The sequence below is a fragment of the Netta rufina genome, assembly GCF_964035555.1.
Source record: "Netta rufina genome assembly, chromosome: Z".
Lineage (NCBI taxonomy): Eukaryota > Metazoa > Chordata > Aves > Anseriformes > Anatidae > Netta > Netta rufina.
Window position 1 is genome coordinate 49,412,722 of NC_140126.1, and position 21,053 is coordinate 49,433,774.

A 21,053-nucleotide genomic window follows, 5' to 3' on the forward strand; every position below is an offset into this window, starting at 1 on the left:
CTTTTTTATACTCTGAATATTTTATGGGAGGGTCACACTCCTGTGTTCACCCTTCACTTGGGGCTAAACCTGTACCTAGGTTAAAGAGGTTGCTTCTCAGAGTGCTTACTGCAGCAGTAAGCTTTCTTTAAGCCTCTTCGTTTGAAACAATGAGAAGGCTGCAGAATCAAAGAAAGTACATCTGAGCACTGTAAGTCAGCTTAATTGAAGATATTTCAATTAAGGAAGATTTCAAGACAGCAATCTGAAGTTTCCTTCCCTCTATAAAATGCCAATTCCGGTCTTAAAATTTGAAAAATAACAGAAGTGTTCTCACTTACCCCAAGGTTAACAGAGGAATATAGTCTTATATAACGATAACTTAAAATGATTAAAAAGCATTTGTTTCTGTCTTATGTGTTGGAAAATGATTTTCAAACAAAAAAAATAATGTAAATAAATGAAAAATTCCATGAACAACCCAGAAATAACTAATATTAATCCCTTCTTTGTTTTGTTTTTTGTTTTTTTTTTGTTTGTTTGAAAGTTTGGGATTTTCTTACCATATTATACCAGGCACTAACAATAAATTTCTCCTCCATTTCTCTTTGACTTTTTGTTTTTTCATATTCTTTCTATAAAAAAAAAAAGCATACATTTAAAAACAAAGTACAGTAAGTATTAGTCTACACCTAAAAAAAACACAAGAATAACACACATCTACCAGGAAATGTGAAGATTACTACCTCCAATGAATGAAACATTCTATCCCGTTCCTGCAACTGATTTTTCAGAGCCTGAATCTCAGGAGCTGCACCCTGGTTTTGCTTAGGATCTAAGGTGCGGATGACCTGTAAGAGAAAAACAGATTGTTTTAAATTAAACACTGCAAAAACAATTTAAGTGAAAAAAAAAAATAATCAAAGAATTATAACCATGCAAGGCTGATTACAAAAACAAAATAGTGACTTAAAACATATCAATGGTAAGAAAAGACATTCCAAGATGTGCAGCAGAGGGATGTGCAGTCTTAAGAGGCTGACTCCCGTGACACAATCTTGCTAAACAGCATGACAGAGGCTCTGCCTCTGAACATCAGTCACGGTATGTTGGAGAATCTGAACGGGGTTCTCTTCCATGTGACCATGAAACAAAACTACTAATAGTAGTTTTGAAAAGCAGAACTGAAGAAATTCACTACACCAGACTCACAAATGCAGGTCCTTCCTCTGGTTACACTACCTTGGGGCCACAGTGGTGGAAACATTTTCTCAAAGACTTTTTACAAGGCTCAAAAAGCTCAGGTTTACTTACATGTTCCCTGTTACTTCCTTCCCTTCAATTTGGAAAGATTACACCTGATGCCATGGGGTACCATTGAGGTATCAGGTGCTGCTATTTCTAGAAAACTTATGCGAAAAAGCATCCTGTGGCACATGCACGATCACTATGTTACTAATACGATGAACAGACACCGAGTTGTGTTCATGTGTGGCATCCACCACAGGCAGCATTTGAGTGCTATCAACCACAGAGCTCAACTAAGAACAAATCCAGCAAAATGCTTAGATACCTAAGCTCTCTATAATAGAAAAGGGCAGACAAGTTTTTAACATGCTGGGGATATATAGGAAGAGACCTCTGATTTGTCTTCCTAACCACTTCAGAATGATATATAAATGCTTTAAATGTTACTAAGTCATTTTTACAGAATAGTATTCATGGAAGAAGACTCAAAAGTATATTAAGTTTCTAATAAAACATACACTAGACTTAAACATAATTTCTATAGTGGAGGGCTATAATGATTGTAAGCGTCTTCACCAAAAAGAAGTCAAAGTTGATGAGATCACAAAAAGCTAACCTAAGAAAAATAATTAATGCTACTGTTATACAAAGCACCCTATAAAGTAACACAGATCATAGAAACAAATCTTATTGAAGGGGGAAATCAGGATTCTGTCTTTCACCAGAATACTCTAAGAATATAAGATGTAAAAGAGAAAACAGAAAAAAAGAAAAAAAAGATTAATTTAGTTTTACAGAAGGCCTTTGAAACATCTTAGAAGTAGTCACTGAGAAAACTACATAGAAATAAAGGAAGGAAGCCTAGCGTTCTGACAGATTAGGAACCCTATTACGGATTTCCATTTAACTCAATCCAGACATAGCAAAAAGATCTTGATGTTACCATGAATAGATGAAAGAGATGAATGAAAACACTAGTATACTTTCAAGAAACTCAAAATATAGAAAGTATAGAAGACATGGGTCCGTGGTTGAGACCACAATGTTGCCATTTTAAAGCTGGTAGTATATCCACATCCTCATTACCATATTTAAATATTAGCCACCTTCTAGCCCAAAGCATACATTCAATAGTAAAGGTGAAAAGCCATACTAAACGTCAATAGGAGAATCTAACAGCTTGTGTAAGTAGTTCATATTACTTTATGTAGAAAAAGCATCTGTAAAAAGAGTTCACATTAAAATGGTTTCTAAACCAGCTGGCTAAACCAAGACATGAACAAAAATAAACCAGGGCAAAAGATGAACAAAGAAAGCAAAATACAATTTAAATTGGTGCGAATGACTCTGCCACATGTGTAATTACCTCTGACTGTAAACTCTAAAGACTACGACTGAGTGAACTTGTCAGAAGCTCCATTAAAAAAAAAAAAAAAAAAAAAGATGACCAATTTATGTGAGCAATAAGAATTCAGTGAAATCTGAAGCAGCTAAAAGCTGTATTGACAAAAAGGTGCATCAAAATTATCTGCTCCAGGTAAGGGAGACATTACTGACTGAGCACTGTGAGAAGCCTACACCATCTGGAAGCACACACAAATAGATTCAGCCACCTGAGAAGCAGAGAACCCCAAACTTCCTCTCCCCTCTCTGCCTCTTATTCTTCAACCAAAAGAAGAAAAGCTGATAAAAGCAGAGTTTGTTGGTCCAATTGTGCCTGTACTTGGTGGGACTAAGCCACATTTGCGTGTACAAAGAGGAAAGATGTGCTGGAAGTCCCCAGAAGCCCCAGCACAAATGCCAATTAAGGAGTACTTCTGCGTATCGAGCTTCCCTCCCTTGAATTGTTTTACGTAAGTGGTTCTCTGATTCTGAAACAGCACAGCACAGATGTTCCAGTAATTTCTCCATTACCAATCCTAGTATGGATGATCAGAGTGCTGGAGCACCTCTCCTATGAAGTCAGGCTGAGGGAGCTGGGGTTGTTCAGCCTGGAGAAGAGAAGGCTCCGGGCAGACCTCACAGCAGCCTTCCTGTGCCTAAAGGGGGCCTACAGGAAAGCTGGGGAGGGACTCTTTGTCTGGGGGTGTAGTAGTAGGACAAGGGTGTCCTGGTTTCAGTTAGAACAGAGTTAATTTTCTTCCTAGTAGCTGGTGGAATGCTGTGTTTTGGCTTAGGATGAGAAGAGTGCTGATAACACCCCGATGTTTTAATTGTTGCAGAGCAGTGCTTATACCAAGCCAAGGACATCTCAGCTTCTTGCTCTGTCCTGCCAACAGGCAGGCTGGGGGTGCAGTAAGAGCTGGGAGGGGACAGACTCAGGACAGGTGACCCAAACTAGCCAAAGGGGTATTCCATACCGTATGGGGTCATGCTGAACAATATATAGGGGTGACTAGCCGGGGGAGGGGGCCGGACTGCTCGGGGTTAGGCTGGGCATCGGTCAGCGGGTGGTGAGCAATTGCATTGTGCATCACTTGTTTGTACACATTATTATTAGTAGTACTATTATCACCATTGTATTATTATTATTATTATTGTTATTATTATTTTCCTGTCTTATTAAACTGTATTTATCTCAACTCACGGGCTTCACTTTCCATTTCTCTCCCCTGTCCCAGAGAGGGAGGGGGGAGGGTGAGCGAACGGCTGCGTGGTGTTTAGCTGCCAGCCGGGTTAAACCACGACAGTCTTTTTGGTGCCCAACGTGGGGCTCGAAAGGTTGAGATAACGGCAGATCTGACCAGAGTGTGTTAAACTAAAATTGGTATAAGTATTAGACCTGCTTAATAGTCACTTGTCATAATGCTGATTGCTTTAATCTCAACTGTGCTGCGCCTGTTTTCCAAATTGAGTATTATAGCACGTTATTTTCCGTATGTGCTCTCTGTCATGTTGTTTATCCTCTCTGGGCCCTGGTTTCAGATCATTATGGTACTGTGTGTTGTATCAGTGGCTTATGAGATGATGAAATATCTGGCCCTGACTCTAACCTGGTATTTGTACTCAGTAACATCTTCGATTCTATACTTTGGAAACTGTATTTTGGAAACTATTAGCAATTATATCTGTTGCCTTTTTTCATTAGGGAGTCAATCTGTGGAGGGGAAAGGGGAAGATAATTTTTCTTACTTGATCACTCTCCCTTTCTCCTTCACCACCCCTGTATCCTCCTTGATCACTCTGCCTTCCTCCTTCACCACCCTCTTATCCTCCGAGTTTATTACAATAGCTCTCCAAGATATTGAATATCCTTGGGATACTCAGACCAGCATAGTCCTGTTGTTCTGCCTCCTGAATGCACTTCAGATTCTGCTTAAAGTTAAACAACTACTTAGGAAGCTCATCCGGAGATCTGCCCGGAGGCAGTATAGTTGTGGGTGGCAGGGAGTATGGGAGGATATGGGCAGGCATCTAGACCAGTTGGCACCCCCAGTGTTTTGGAAATTCACCCCTGAACAAGTGCAAAATCCTCAAAAACTGGCAGAATGCTTGAAAAAAAGGTGTCGCGATTCGGGAAGTTCCAAAGTAACACAAATCATTGTAACATGCTGGGGCCTGGCTCATGCCTATCGAGCTGCCACGGATACTGCTATCAACTTAGTGACAGACCCTGCGGCCACTCCAAGTCCCGTGACAGATCCAACGGCCACTGTGACCCCTACGGTGGACTCTGCAGCCGCTCCAGTCCCAGCTTCTGCAGATGCTCCAATCCCAGCTCCTGCAGCCGCTCCAGTCCCAGCTCCTGCAGCCGCTCCAGCTCTGGTTCCTGCAGCCGCTCCAGTTCCAGCTCCTGCAGCCGCTCCAGTTCCAGCTCCTGCAGCCACTCCAGCTCCAGCTCCTGCAGCCGCTCCAGTTCCAGCTCCTGCAGCCGCTCCAGTTCCAGCTCCTGCAGCTGCTCCAGCTCCGGTTCCTGCAGCTGCTCCAGCTCCGGTTCCTGCAGCCGCTCCAGTTCCAGCTCCTGCAGCCGCTCCAGTTCCAGCTCCTGCAGCCGCTCCAGTTCCAGCTCCTGCAGCCGCTCCAGTTCCAGCTCCTGCAGCCGCTCCAGTTCCAGCTCCTGCAGCCGCTCCAGTTCAAGCTCCTGCAGCCGCACCAGTTCCAGCTCCTGCAGCTGCTCCAGCTCCGGTTCCTGCAGCTGCTCCAGCTCCTGCAGCCGCTCCAGCTCCTGTGGCTGGGTCAGAGAAACGAGCTGTAGCAGTGCAAGTTGACCCTGCAGAGGGTATTCCAACCTCTGTGGCAGACCCTGTAACAAGGTCAGAGAAACGAGCAGTAGCAGTGCAAGCTGCCGCTGTAGAGAAGGTGAAAAAATGGTATAGAGATTCAGGTCGTTTAGAACGCAGAGAGTCTTCTGCCAAATCTAGGTATAGAGACGACGGAGACGACGACGACGCTGGGCCATCAAGGGTTCAGGAGGAGGAAGATGAGGATGCCGAAAAATCAACAGTAACTACCCGAAGCCTAAACGAGCGTGAGTTACGAGATGTGCGAAAAGATTTTGGTCGCTGTATAGGTGAGCAGCTTGTCACCTGGCTGCTCCGATGCTGGGACACTGGAGCCAATTGTGTGGAATTAGACGGCAGGGAAGCCAAGCGACTGGGATCCCTTGCTAGAGACGCAGGCATTGACAAAGCAATTGCAGATGGAGCACAATCTCACAGCCTCTGGAGGCGTCTCCTCTCAGCTGTGAGGGAAAGGTATCCCTTCAAGGAAGAACTCTTATGTCTACCAGGCAAGTGGACCACTATGGAGAAGGGAATCCAGTACCTGAGGGAATTAGCTGTATGGGAAGTGATTTATGAGGATCCAGACCTCAGACAAACATCCAAAGATCCAGATGAAGTCAGGTGTACGCGACCCATGTGGCGGAAGTTTGTACGGAGTGCACCATCATCATATGCCAGCTCATTGGCAATAATGGCCTGGAAAGAGGATGAGGAACCCACAGTGGATGAAGTGGCTAAACAACTCCGGCAGTACGAAGAAAGTCTCTCCTCTTCCTTACAGGCCTGCATCTCAGCTGTGGAGAAACTTTCTGAAGAGTTCCACCAACTTAAAGAGAATCTATCTTCATCCCCACCTGAACCAACCAGTGTCCACCGACCAAAAGAGAACACTGTGGAGAAACTTTCTGAAAAGGTTCACCAACTTGAAGAGAGATTATTCTCCTCCGTACCTGTACAGAGCAGTGTCTCAGCTATCAGGGGTAGTCGTTCATCCACACAAGGAAGACGATATGGTGGGTACTCACCCCATGCCACCCTGTGGTTTTACCTATGAGACCATGGAGAGGACATGAGAAAATGGGATGGAAAATCTACCACGACCCTAGAGGCACGGGTACGCAAGTTGCAAAAGAAAACAATCAGGAAAAAGGGATTCTCTGAAAAGTTTGCTGCTCCAACTTCCAGCAGACAGTCCTTCAAACACAGAAACGAAGAAGATTCTGACCAGGATTAGGGAGGCCCTGCCTCCAGCCAGGGGGAGGAAAGGGACAATCGAGTTTATTGGACTGTGTGGATTCGATGGCCTGGCACATCAGACGCACAGAAGTATAAGGCTTTAGTAGACACCGGTGCACAATGTACTGTAATGCCATCAAGCTATAAAGGGCCAGAGCCCATCTGTATTTGTGGAGTGACAGGGGGATCTCAGCAGTTGACTGTATTGGAGGCTGAAGTGAGTCTGACTGGGAATGAGTGGGAAAAGCACCGTATTGTGACTGGCCCGGATGCTCCATGTATCCTTGGCATAGACTATCTTAGAAGAGGATATTGCAAGGACCCAAAAGGGTTCCGGTGGGCTTTTGGTATAGCTGCCTTAGAGACAGAGGGCATTAAACAATTATCTACCTTGCCTGGTCTCTCAGAGGACCCCTCTGTTGTGGGGTTGCTGAGGGTCAAAGAACAGCAAGTGCCAATTGCTACCACAACTGTGCACCGGCGGCAATATCGCACTAGATTCCCGAGACTCCCTGACTAGAAACTAGAAACCAAGACTCCCTGACTCCCATCCATAAGCTAATTCGTCAACTGGAGAGCCAAGGAGTGATCAGCAAGACTCATTCACCTTTCAATAGTCCCATATGGCCAGTGCGAAAGTCTAATGGCGAGTGGAGACTAACAGTGGACTATCGTGGCCTGAACGAAGTGACGCCACCACTGAGTGCTGCAGTGCCGGACATGCTGGAACTTCAGTATGAACTTGAATCGAAGGCAGCCAAGTGGTACGCCACAATTGATATCGCTAATGCATTTTTCTCCATCCCTCTAGCAGCAGAGTGCAGGCCACAATTTGCCTTCACTTGGAGGGGAGTCCAATATACTTGGAATCGGCTGCCCCAGGGGTGGAAACACAGCCCTACCATTTGCCATGGGCTGATCCAGTCTGCACTGGAGCAGGGGGAAGCTCCTGAACACCTGCAGTACATCGATGACATTATTGTGTGGGGTGACACAGCAGAGGAAGTTTTCGAGAAAGCGAAGAAAATAGTCCAAATCCTTCTGAAAGCCGGTTTTGCCATAAAACAAAATAAAGTCAAAGGACCTGCACGAGAGATCCAGTTTTTAGGAATAAAATGGCAAGATGGACGTCGTCAAATCCCAATGGATGTGATCAGCAAAATAAAAGCTATGTCTCCACCAACTAACAAAAAAGAAACACAGACTTTCCTAGGTGTTGTGGGGTTTTGGAGAATGCACATCCCAAATTACAGTCTGATTGTAAACCCGCTCTACCAAGTAACCCGTAAGAAGAATGAGTTTGAATGGGGCCCTGAACAACGACAAGCCTTTGAACAAATCAAGCAGGAAATAGTCCATGCAGTAGCCCTTGGGCCAGTTCGAACAGGACCAGATGTAAAGAATGTGCTCTACACTGCAGCCGGGGAGAACGGCCCCACCTGGAGCCTCTGGCAGAAAGAACCTGGGGAAACTCGAGGTCGGCCCCTGGGGTTTTGGAGCCGGGGATACAGAGGATCTGAGGCCCGCTATACTCCAACTGAAAAGGAGATATTGGCAGCATATGAAGGAGTTCGATCTGCTTCAGAGGTGGTCGGTACTGAAGCGCAGCTCCTCCTAGCACCCCGATTGCCGGTACTAGGCTGGATGTTCAAGGGAAGGGTCTCTTCTACGCATCATGCAACTGATGCTACGTGGAGCAAGTGGGTTACACTGATTACTCAGCGGGCTCGAATAGGAAACCCCAGTCGCCCAGGAATATTGGAAGTGATTATGGACCAGCCAGAAGGCAAATACTTTGGGATATCATCAGAGGAGGAGGTGGGTCGTGCTGAAGAAGCCCCACTGTACAACCAGTTACCAGAAAATGAAAAGAAATATGCCCTGTTCACTGATGGGTCCTGTCGTATTGTGGGGAAGCATCGAAGATGGAAGGCTGCTGTATGGAGTCCTACACGACGAGTTGCAGAAGCTGCTGAGGGAGAAGGTGAATCGAGTCAGTTTGCAGAAGTGAAAGCCATTCAGCTGGCTTTAGACATTGCTGAACGAGAAAAATGGCCAGTTCTCTATCTCTACACCGATTCATGGATGGTAGCAAATGCCCTGTGGGGATGGTTACAGCAATGTAAGCAGAACAACTGGCAGCGTAGGGGCAAACCCATCTGGGCTGCTGCATTGTGGCAAGATATTGCTGCTCGGGTAGAGAACCTGGCTGTGAAAGTACGCCACGTAGATGCTCATGTGCCCAAGAATCGGGCTACTGAAGAACATCAGAACAACCAGCAGGTGGATCAGGCTGCTAAGATTGAAGTAGCTCAGGAGGACCTGGATTGGCAGCATAAAGGTGAATTATTTATAGCCCGATGGGCCCATGACACCTCAGGCCATCAAGGTAGAGATGCAACATACAGATGGGCTCGTGATCGAGGGGTGGACCTGACCATGGACGCTGTAGCACAGGTTATTCATGACTGTGAAACATGTGCTGCAATCAAGCAAGCCAAACGGTCAAAGCCTCTTTGGTATGGAGGACGATGGCTGAAATATAAATATGGAGAGGCCTGGCAGATTGATTACATCACACTCCCTCAAACTCGCAATGGCAAGCGCCACGTACTTACAATGGTGGAAGCAACCACCGGATGGCTGGAAACATATCCTGTGCCTCATGCCACCGCCCGGAACACTATCCTGGGCCTTGAAAAGCAAGTCCTATGGCGACATGGCACCCCAGAAAGAATAGAATCAGATAATGGGACTCACTTCCGAAACAACCTTATAGACACTTGGGCCAAAGAACATGGTATTGAGTGGGTGTATCACATCCCCTATCATGCACCAGCCTCCGGGAAAGTTGAACGATACAATGGACTGTTAAAGACTACATTGAAAGCAATGGGCGCTGGGACATTCAAAAACTGGGATACGCATTTGGCAAAGGCCACCTGGCTAGTCAATACTAGGGGATCTGCCAACCGAGCTGGACCTGCCCAATCAAACCTGTTACGTACTGTAGATGGGGATAAAGTTCCTGTAGTGCATGTAAAAAATATGCTGGGTAAAACAGTCTGGGTTACTCCTGCCTCAGGAAAAGGCAAACCTATTCGTGGAATTGTTTTCGCTCAGGGACCTGGATACACTTGGTGGGTGATGCAAAAGAACGGAGAGGTCCGGTGTGTACCTCAAGGAGATTTAATACTGGGTGAGAATAGCCCATGAACTGAATTGTACCATGTTAATTACTATATCATACTGTATGTTACCACTACTATGACTACTGTAGGTGACTAATTAGAATGTATGGAAAAGAGTGTAACCTGAGCATGACATAAATGGTATGGAATAAGGGGTGGATAGATGTCCTGGCTTCAGTTAGAACAGAATTAATTTTCTTCCTAGTAGCTGGTGGAATGCTGTGTTTTGGCTTAGGATGAGAAGAGTGCTGATAACACCCCGATGTTTTAATTGTTGCAGAGCAGTGCTTATACCAAGCCAAGGACACCTCAGACTTTTGCTCTGTCCTGCCAACAGGCAGGCTGGGGGTGCAGTAAGAGCTGGGAGGGGACAGACCCAGGACAGCTGACCCGAACTAGCCAAAGGGGTATTCCATACCATCTGACGTCATGCTAAACAATATATAGGGGTGGCTAGCCGGGGGAGGGGGCCGGACTGCTCGGGGTTAAGCTGGGCATCGGTCAGCGGGTGGTGAGCAATTGCATTGTGCATCACTTGTTTGTACACATTATTAGTAGTAGTAGTATTATCATCATTGTATTATTATTACTATTATTATTATTATTTTCCTGTCTTATTAAACTGTATTTATCTCAACTCACGGGCTTCACTTTCCATTTCTCTCCCCCGTCCCAGAGAGGGAGGGGGGAGGGTGAGCGAACGGCTGCATGGTGTTTAGCTGCCAGCCGGGTTAAACCACAACAAAGGGGAAATGGCTTTAAACAAAAAAATGGAAGATTTGGATTAAATGTTAAGAAGAAATTCTTCCCTCAGAGGGTGGTGAGGCATTGGCACAGGCTGCCCAGAGAAGCTGTGGATGCCCCATCCCTGGAGGTGATCTCAAGGCCAGGCTGGATGGGGCTTTGAGCAACCTGGTCTGGTGGGAGGTGTCCCTGCAGGGGGGTTGGAACCAGGTGATCTTTAAGGTCTCTTCCAACTCAAACCATTCGTTGATTCTGTGATAATTAACATGGAACACACATACTTACGCTTTTGGCCTTTTCCAAATACTTTTTGTAACGCTCTTCCATTTGCTTCATTTCCTCCTCTTTTTTCCGTAAGGCTTCTTGTAACTCTTCAATTTTGAGTGCTTTATGTCAGGAGGTGCACACATTGGGAAATAACAATTATGTTTATTTTTGTGTGTTTAAACAGACACTTAAGGCACAGGTAGAACATACTGCACTTCTTATCACATAAGGAATGTGATACAGCAGATACCATAGTTTTAATTACTCAAGAGCTCCGAAACATAAAAAATGTACTCATGATATCAAGAGATTGTCTTTCATGCACAAATTTTGTTTTTAAAATTATGAAAAAATAAAGAAAAAAGGAATCATAAATCATTGCCGTTATGGAACAGACTCAGAAAACTAATTAATTATTAAATAAATTCGTAATCACAAATTTCAAATTACATTCAAATTGCAACTCAGATAAAAATGAATTTACTTATTCTGTGTTAGAGGAATGATTCATAAGAGGTATATGATTCTTACTTAGACCTGCTCAATTTTTAACACTGAACATAATTTATCAGAATTGTAACTTGAATATAGTCAATTTCATTTTTTTCCACATTTTCTCAAGCAGCAATGCCCATCAGCAGGACAGTTTCACACAGGCTTTTCCTGTGTCAATACAAAAACATGCTGAACCACTATCACTTAAAGCACAAACTATACATCTTCAAAGAAGGTCAATTCCATCATTCTGGATAAAAACACAGAACAGTGGTGTTTAGTTCTCACACAAGGTTATATAGTTGGCAACCCTCAGTCCATTTATTTTGCAACTTCGTTTTAAAATGTTCTTTCATGTTTATCTTACACTTTTCTCTCTAAGCTCTTCAAAAACACTAAGTAAACAGGATCAAGTCATCTTGATCATTGCTCAATGCAACAAAGTCCTGCCAAAAGTCTTCACTGATCAGTGAGGGAATCAATAGCAGCTTGTCTCTAAGAATGTAAGAATCATTTTTTCAGAATGTTCTCTGATTCTTGCAAAATACAAAATCCTTTTGGCCATTCTCAGGACAGCTAAAAGAATCTGAAGAAATAATTTGCACACCTTTTATGCTGACTGTGAGAATAAAAGAAGTACAAGCATTTTTATTTTATCAAGACAAAACTCATACCTAGACTTTTAAGAAGCAAGTTGTAATTTCAGTAAAACAACTACAGAAGCTTTAACATTACTATTTATCTATTTATTTTACTAAGTCTGAGAGCCAGAAAAACGTTCTTACACTCACACTGAGGCTTATAAAAATGTCAGGATCATGTGTTTATTAGCTGCTTCTGAAGTCCCTAACCTTCATTTCCAAGTGTACTAACATTTGCTAAAACATATAATTTTATTGCATGCTCTGCAGTTTTAGCTCAACTTAACTAAAAATCCCTTTTGGATACAGAATTTACATAATGAACAGTAAAACTACATTTCAGTCTTCCTGGATCTCTTATGGTTGAAATTGTTCTGGCACAAACCAGAGAAGCTGACATTGGTTGCAAGCTTTTGCCTTGTTCTATTATGAGTAAGCTTCAAAACCAACAATCAGGCTTCTGTGGTACTTCTCACAAAATAAATAGTATTACCATGCTAAAAAGCAAACATTAACAGCTAGATTCTGGTCTCTAGAAACCATCTGACCTATAGCTATACAACATAATTCCTGCATTTGTGTTGACCACAGCCCAAAAATATTCGCAAATTACAACACAGTTCTACTCTGTTACCTGAAAACATACCAAAGGAATATATATTGTTAGTAAAAGATGAGCTGGTGATGGCAGCAAGGATCTTCTAAACTAAGGTGGTAGGAGACATGACGGTTCTGAAAAGTTGAGGTTCAATGATAGGTATGATAATGACTAGGTATTTCTATAGGCAGTGTCATTTCTTACTATGGTGGTCTCTAAAACGCAATCTCCTGCTTTTCAAGCATTACAATAATCTTTTTGGTCACCATAGTTTCAGAAAAATTAACACCTATCACTGACATTTAAAATGTGCATTTTGTTTATCTTGCACCTTCTATAGCTATTATAATTAAAGACTTCACATATGAAATACTTTACAAAGAAAAGAAATGGAGTGCACATCAGTAAACTCACAACTGTTATTGCATCTTGGTTCCAAATCCTCAATAATAGCTCGTTTCTTCTGTAACTCGTTATTAGCTTCATGGAGTTTCTCACTGTTGCAAATCATAAAGGCACATATTGTTGTCCAAATATTCTTACCGAGTTTGAATGAACATTAACCAATATTAAAAAAAAAAAAACAAAACTCAAACAGCAATATATTTCTAATAGCATTACTGATTTTTCCTATGTGGGATGAGGACAAAAGACAGGTGTTATTAATGTCACTGTGGAAATATTTGTAACACATGACAGCAAAGAATTACAGTATATGGAGAACTGTAACAGCAAACAGACTCATTCTCAGTCCAAAATGACAAATTTGCTTTAGAACTTACAGTAAATTACACAATGCATGCCTAAAATGAATACTTTTAACTGAGATTACATTATGCAAGAATGGCTAAAACCACAAGCAACAAAAACTACCCTTATTGTAAGAGAGTTGAAAAGTGAAGTCTTTTGCATTTTAGGAAGTAGAAGGGAATAATATGAAGTGTTACCATTTTGTTCTAAAATGTCATGTATTATGCCCTAAGGTATACTAAAAAGTAAACCGATTATTTTTATTTAAATTCAAGTGTTTTCCCCAGAACAAAATGACTTACTCCTCTTGACAAAAGACTTATACAACACTAGGCAAGGTATTCTAACTAACACAAAATTATGGTTTATTCACAGCTCTTATTACTTGGCAAAGTTTTTCTATGAAATGATAATATCCAAATAGCAGACTCCCTAACATTTCTGTGCTAAATCATTTCTCTTAGAAGTATATCATCTAGATACATTATTAATGAGCGTCTGCCTTCCCTATAGTATGGAAAACATATAATTTCAAGCTGCAAGCAATACAGGAAAAAATACTTACAGATGTTCTTCAAGTTTCTTTTTCAGAAGAATTGACTAAAACAAAAAGTTAAATGTGTTATTTTAATATATGGGGGTGCTTTAATGTAATTTCAAAATTATTTTTAAGACAATTTTGACATTTAAACCCAAATCCACGTTTTTACTTCACTCAGTTTTAGATCATAAATCCATCCTCTGTGGCAGCAATCCTTTCCTTCATAGCCATGTGACTATCCTGAAATTAGAATGCTTTGTAACTTCACAAATACTTCCCCAGGAACTGGACCAATATAGGCAAGATCCATAAATGATAATGCTCTATGGTAGTTTTAATTTCTTCATGATTCAGTACTTTTGCAATTAGTCTTAATAAATTAATATGAAATTAGAAAGCGCAGCAAAATTTGCTAAAAGAGCTGTTTTACAAATATTGCAAAGCAATTTGTATCAAGATGTGTAATAAATTAGCTGAAGCAAATTCCTGTCCCCATAGAAACTGGAGGGAATAGAGTGTTTTAGACTGGAGTATAGCAGAACATTTAACACTTTTCTGTTTCTGTTCTTTACTGACTACAGACATGTAAAAAATATACAACTTACAGTGTTCCACTTTCTGGTTAAATCACATTTAGATAAGCTCTTTAAATAAAAGCTTCAAAGTAAATTTTATTTTAATCTTAAACTCACTTTATACACAGTGAGTATCTTTCAAAAACCAAAACCAATAAATGTCTTTAAACTGAAAGTAGTGTTAGGTAAATAGAAAGCCATACTCACAATAGCCTTGAGCAGAAGCCCATGCCAAGAAACAGAGATGACATTAGTATAAAGCAAAACAGCAGCCAACAGAATAAACTATTTAGAAAGTCACAAACAAAGTTAAAGCTATGAGTATTTTCAGACATGCGTATTTTTCTCCTCTGTTCTCATCAGCAGTTTCATCCTGTAGCATTCTCTAAAACATATCACTAAAAAAATACATAAATGGTGAAGAAGCACATTTGTAAGTCATCATATCTAAACCAGAATTTCAAAGGAGAACAACTGCTGTTTTGGAAAGCCATTTAAGACAAAAATGATACAAGTAACAAACAGGAGAAAGTGTGCAGTCTATTGGGCTACAACCATAACAAAGAGATGCATGTGTTTTTGTGGAGTGATTCTGAATTGTGTTATTTTCACATAGATCAAATACACAACAAATGTAAAGTACTTAGAACAGAACCTGCCTTTTTGTTTTGTATTTATCCAATATAAATCACGGTGGAGCTCTAGCATGTGACTAATGTTCCAGAACACCATCGAAGTATGAGACACTATCAGTAACAAAACTACTTCATTGCCTTTCATCCTGTGGTCTTTCAACACAGGTTTAGACACCTAGCCAATAGGGACAATTTCACTGTGCACCCCAAATTTATTTTTTTTTTTCAGCTTTGTCATAGTGTAAAGACTTCAAGATACTGTCTTCAACCACATTCCTGGGTCACATTTTTGATTTCCAAATTCAAGTCTGAAAGCCAACTTCAAAATTGGATTTCCTTATTGCAGTAGAATAAATGGGGGAAGTATGTAAAATAATCCAACATGACTCCACTGATTTCAAAGTCAGAAATTTAGAGCAGCTAAACTTAGAGCTGTGGGTTTTGACCATTTGTATTTTTCTGTTCCCAATCCCCTAAAAAACAAAAACAAACAAACAAAAAAAAAACCCTGCTGCTTCACCAACTCTTCTGTAACAATAAATGTTTGCACTCATCTTTCTTGGTCACAAAGTAACAAAGTATTTAAATTGGCAAGGTTGCTTACATCTGTCTGAACGACTACTGATTGATTTAGATTAGAAATGGGAAAGCCGGCAACAGTGACTATTTGTTTTCGAAGGCTTTTAAGAAAATTGAAACTGAACTCAGCTTTCCTTTTGGAATGCTTGCATTACACTTGGGTGTAGACTGGTAAAGACACCAATGACCACTTGTCAATGGGGATTCAACTGGTATATGTTCGCTTATGTTACTCGCACAGTACTAGCATTGTTGTGGCAGTAATCTCCCTCCCATCTAGATAGAACATAAGTTCTCACAAGCAAGAAGCTAACAATGATTCACAACACCACCATTAAGAGAAGCTGGACTGAGTCTACCCAGACAGAGTAATTTACCCAAGACACATGATTAGGAAAAAGGATAAAATGTAAAACACGTGATTTTGCCAACCCAAAGATGTTGTATATACTCAAAGCAAGATAGATAAAAAATTCAAATAAATTATTCTAAAAATGGGTAGATGTTACTTTTTTTTTTTTTAATTAAGTTTAAGTCAGCTTCAAAGTCATATATCCACATCCCACATCCTATGCTCCTAACAAGTAATTAATAAAATTGTTGTTCTCAGATAGGAAGTATAGGACCTTAAAAAAAATCTCAGGAAAAAATGAAGCTTTATCTAATTTTGAGATAGCTTCACACTGAGATTCATTCAAATCTTTCATGTGTTCATAATAGACAAGTATTTCCTATAATAAGGTGGCTTTAGAAAACAGAAATCCTTTTCAGTATTTGCTATTTTTCCTTTGCATCAAAAAAAAAAAAAACAACTTACAAAAATAGTCTTTTTATTGAAAATTACTCATATACTTAAAGGAGATAAAAGGAATATTTTTTTCCCCTTTGTGGATCAAAGCTTGGTTTTGTTCTACATGTTAAAGCTGCAGGCAGATGGCTATACTCTGGCTTGAGGTTAAGCTAATTTAACAGGATGAGGGCAACTAAGCACGTGTCTTGAGAAAATTTCTTGATGTGAGAACCTGACAAAGGTTATAAACTTTTGAGAGATGGCCAGATGACCATGAGAGATGGCCAGATTTCACAGACATGTTAAGAGTAATGAGCAAAGCAGCTGAACTTCACAAGAAACAGAACAGGTAAGAGTTCTGGGGACTTTTAGGGAGATGCCAAGTCAGGAGGACATACTAGCTGTACCAAGAATAGCATATAAGGCCAAGACGGCCTATGTAACGTTAGGAGAAACTCCAGATTTTCTACAGATTTATCAGGACTATGTCCAGTGGGGCAGAAGTAACCAAAGGCAGGTTTTTTATTTAGGAATATATGTACAGTAGGGCAGAGAAAAGGAGAACAAGCATGAATAAAGGAAGTGATAATAAGGCATGCAAAAGAATCACAGCTGTTTGGGGTACCTGTTGAGCAGCCCTACACATGAACACATTCTGAAGGACAACAAATCAAACCTGCTATTCTGACCACACCATTCACATCTGACCTGATACTGTAGTCTGGAAGATAACGGTGGGAGGCCATTCCCTGTCCAGCAACGCAACACGCAGATGGACTGACTAATCAATCACGCATCCCAACATGATGTGTCAGTGCCTGTTACAGGCCTAATAGCACTGACATCTTCCTAACATCCTCCTTCCACTGCAACTTCAGTGCAAAATGAAACAGACCCATTCCTAATTTGGACTTTCAGTTTTCAGACTAGTTCACTTTGACATTGCAAATATGAAAAAGAAAGTGCATTGTTACAGAAAAGTAGTGGAAAAAAATAGTCAAAATGATGAAACAATGAACTGTATGGCAAGTGCCTCCTTATCCTTTCTCTCGTGCCTCTGACGAATCACCCTTTTTAAGGATAGATCAAAGATAACCTCAGGATGTGCCTGAACAACTTGATCTACCTCTGAAGCTGGGTTTGAGTTTTGCTCTGCTTTGTGTGAGATTTTGGATGAGGTGTCCCATCCATTCAGAGGTTCTTGAAACCTCAATTAATCTCTGATTCTACACTCAACTTACTCTCTTAATTAAGCAAGTCAAGGCCTACACTCTAAGCTCAGCAAAATAGGTAATGGGGTTTGTGCATATAAATCACTGCTGGCAGTGTCAGACTTACACAGAAGCCCAGAAAGCAGCTACTTCATCACGAATTTCAGCTCTGCTTGACAATGCCTGCCTGGTACACACAAGGCTATACCATGGTGTTCTGATGGTGGTATTTTGCTGTTAGCAGAATCACCTCAGAGGATGCCTACACAGGCTGCAACTACTCCTGTAAGTGAGCTACAGGCATATCCTAGATTACAGTCCAAGCCAGAGCCATAAAAAGGGACAGAATTACAATTTCAGTGAATAAACCTGAATGCAGTTAGATAGGGACCATTTACAATACTTAATGCCTGAGAATATATATTTTTTCATATTCTCGTTCACCTTGAAGATCTGATTTTGGTCAATAACCAAGAAACACCTCAGAATCACATAATAGTATGAAATGATTTTACAATGCATTCTAAAACACATTCTATGTTACTTAGAAAAATAACCTTAACTGAACGCAACTATGTTGTTTTAGGTTCATACAGCTTATTCTGGAAATTAAGTGGACAAGCTAAATTAAATACACTTTTAAATGAAAACAAGCAGCTAGTAATAATTTTCATTTTTATATGAATTAGTTAAAACAAAAACACAAAAATAGAAAGCAACACATTGCAACTTGTTGCCAGTTAGCAGGGAAATACACTGGTATTGTGAGTGTACACTGTGCACGTACCCTCCTGCAAATCACTGCTTTCAATAAAGTTATAGATCTTCTTGTCTCAAACACAAGAGATGGCAAAGTAATTTTTTGAGTGGAAGACTGAAAGTTGTTCTCCACACTAACTGCCATGATGGGTGTTCTATTAAAAATAAAGCTAACTCTTTGAATGGAAACAGAAACTGCTGCAAATGTTAATCAACTAATCATTTGCCTTTTTTAGTTTTGGCCTGCCTGGTATTACAAGATACACTTACTCTAGCAATTACAGGGTTTCCACTGTCAGGAAAGGGTTTACTTTCCACTAAGCAAAACAAAAATAACTTCAGATATTTTACTAAGATGTGGAGAATTAACATGTCCTTAATGCCTTTCAGAAGTCTCCATTCTAATTAAATAACTTTAAACAATGCTGACTTTACTATTAGAATTGACACATTTAATTAAGCAAAATTTGACACTTTCTCTGCATAGTATTTTTGTATTTTTCTACACAAATGTCTTATGTCTTTTACTCTATTTAGAGAAGCACAACTTAGTATTTAGAGCATAACAGTGAATATGCAAAACAACCAGAAATCTTCATTTGCATATTACTTCACTACATAACAAGCAGAAACGTTTATCAAAAATGGACAGTCCAAGAAATATAACTACTTGAATGTAAACTTAATACACATTTCTACTTACATCTTCAGCTTTTGAACCTTGATCCTGCAAAGATTTTTGTAGTTCTTCAACCTGGGATTGCACTACTAGGAGTCTTTGATTTACCAATCTAGGAAATAGATATTTTGTTTTTCAGAAAACAGCAAAAAACTGCAAGACAATGCCTGAGACTTTTAAGTGTCTAGTATTTTCAGATCATCTACACAAGAGATGCAATGCTGTATTTTATTCACTAAAAATTTACAACAGAACTGAGAGGGAACAACAGTTCCAGAAATCAAAGTCTGTAGTCTCCCAGAACAGTCCGATACAGCATAGATGCAAGTCACAAGGAACTATTTCCATATACATGCAACAAGAGTTTCTAACTTGTTCTGACTCACTGTGAGACAGCTACTAGCTTACTGTCTTTACACAGTCACAGAACCCTAAAAATCCACGGGTTGGAAGGGATCTTCAGAGATCATCTAAATCCAACTTCCTTCGTGAAGCAGACCCATGAAGCAGATCCACTTAGAGCAGTTGTGTAACACAGAACCATGTTCAGTTGAGGTTTGGATACCCCCAAGGATGAAGTCTGACAATTTTTCTGAGCCTCTCTTCTGGAGGTTGAAAATTTCTTAGATTTTTTTATTTATTTATTTGTTTTGTATTGAATCAGAATCTCCCATACTCCAAACAGTTTCCACTGCTTCTTTTCCTTCTACTGTCAATCTCTGAGAAGAGTCCAGCTCTGTCTTGACAGATTCCTGTTATGCAGATGTAGACACAGAACCATCTCCCATATGACATCTTTTCTGCATGCTGAGCAAACCCAGTCCTCAGTATTATCCCACATACCATGTGCTCCACTGTCGCTCATCTCAGCTCTCCTGTATGTCCATGTCTTCCCTGTACTGAGGAGTCCAAAACTGAATGCTACATCCAGATGTGGTATTATGGGATTCCTCAAATAGCTGCTTCACAGCCTCATGAGGACAGCCCAGGTCACAGCCAGCCTCCTGGGCTGCAGGGTTCCCAGCTGAGACACTCTCTTTACTGCCTACCAGGATACCCAGTGCTTTTGCATCAGAGCTGTTCCCTGGTCTACCAACACCAGCCTGCATTGCCAGTCTCCTCCCAGACATGGACAGGCCCCCATCAGCTCATTTCTCTACACTGTTGACAGCATTACTATTCACTGTGACTGCAATTTCCACCCACTTTATTGTCCACTTATTCTGCCTGTAGGTAGCCATTCTGAACATAAGGATATCACAGGAGACTGTGCCAAAGGCTTTGCCAAATCTGAGGTAATCTAAAGTATTTCACCCTCTTCCACATAGGCAGCCATCTCATTGAAGACAATCAGTTTAGTCAGGCACGCTTTGCTCTGAAAAAATTAATATCAGCCTTTCTCAACTACTTTCTTGTCCCTCTTGCAACTGGATATTCATTCCAGATGGATTTCCTTCATGAGCTTCCTAGGAAATGAGCTGTGGCTGACCAATCCATAGAGGCCTGGATCCTCTTTCTTGCCCTTTTTGAAGTGACTGTGGCATTTACATTTTCCCAGGCTTCAGAAACTTTCGCCAATCAACATCAGCTGTCAAAGATTCAGATAGAAAGCAGCCACACAGCAGTATCAGCCAACTACCTTAGCACCCTCAGATGCATCCTTGTCTGGTGCCATGAATGTCTACATTCAGGAACATGTGCTGTTGGGTTTTGAGTATCTCCAAGGATGGACACAACCTCTCTAGGCAACCTATTACAGTGTTTAGAAATCCTCACAGTATTTTCTTGTGCATTTAGATAGAATTTCACGTACTTCAGTTTGTGCCTGTTGCCTTTTCCCCTGTCACCACTGAGAAGAGTCCATCTCCCTTAGATACTCCCATCAGATATTTACAAACATTAATAGCATCCC

General features: G+C 41.0%; 1 protein-coding gene across 2 annotated transcripts in view; it reads right to left on the reverse strand.

The window, feature by feature from the left end:
• The window catches only part of HOOK3 (hook microtubule tethering protein 3), a 94,340-nt gene that overhangs the window by 12,173 nt on the left and 61,114 nt on the right, over positions 1 to 21,053 (reverse strand). For both annotated transcript variants that reach the window (XM_084305373.1, XM_084305374.1), the window contains exons 16-21: positions 19,166 to 19,253; positions 13,938 to 13,972; positions 13,037 to 13,119; positions 10,907 to 11,007; positions 726 to 830; positions 543 to 614 (exon numbers count right to left, since the gene is read on the reverse strand). In XM_084305373.1, the coding sequence (XP_084161499.1) occupies positions 543 to 614; positions 726 to 830; positions 10,907 to 11,007; positions 13,037 to 13,119; positions 13,938 to 13,972; positions 19,166 to 19,253 (484 nt within the window). The remainder of the gene's footprint in view (positions 1 to 542; positions 615 to 725; positions 831 to 10,906; positions 11,008 to 13,036; positions 13,120 to 13,937; positions 13,973 to 19,165; positions 19,254 to 21,053) is intronic.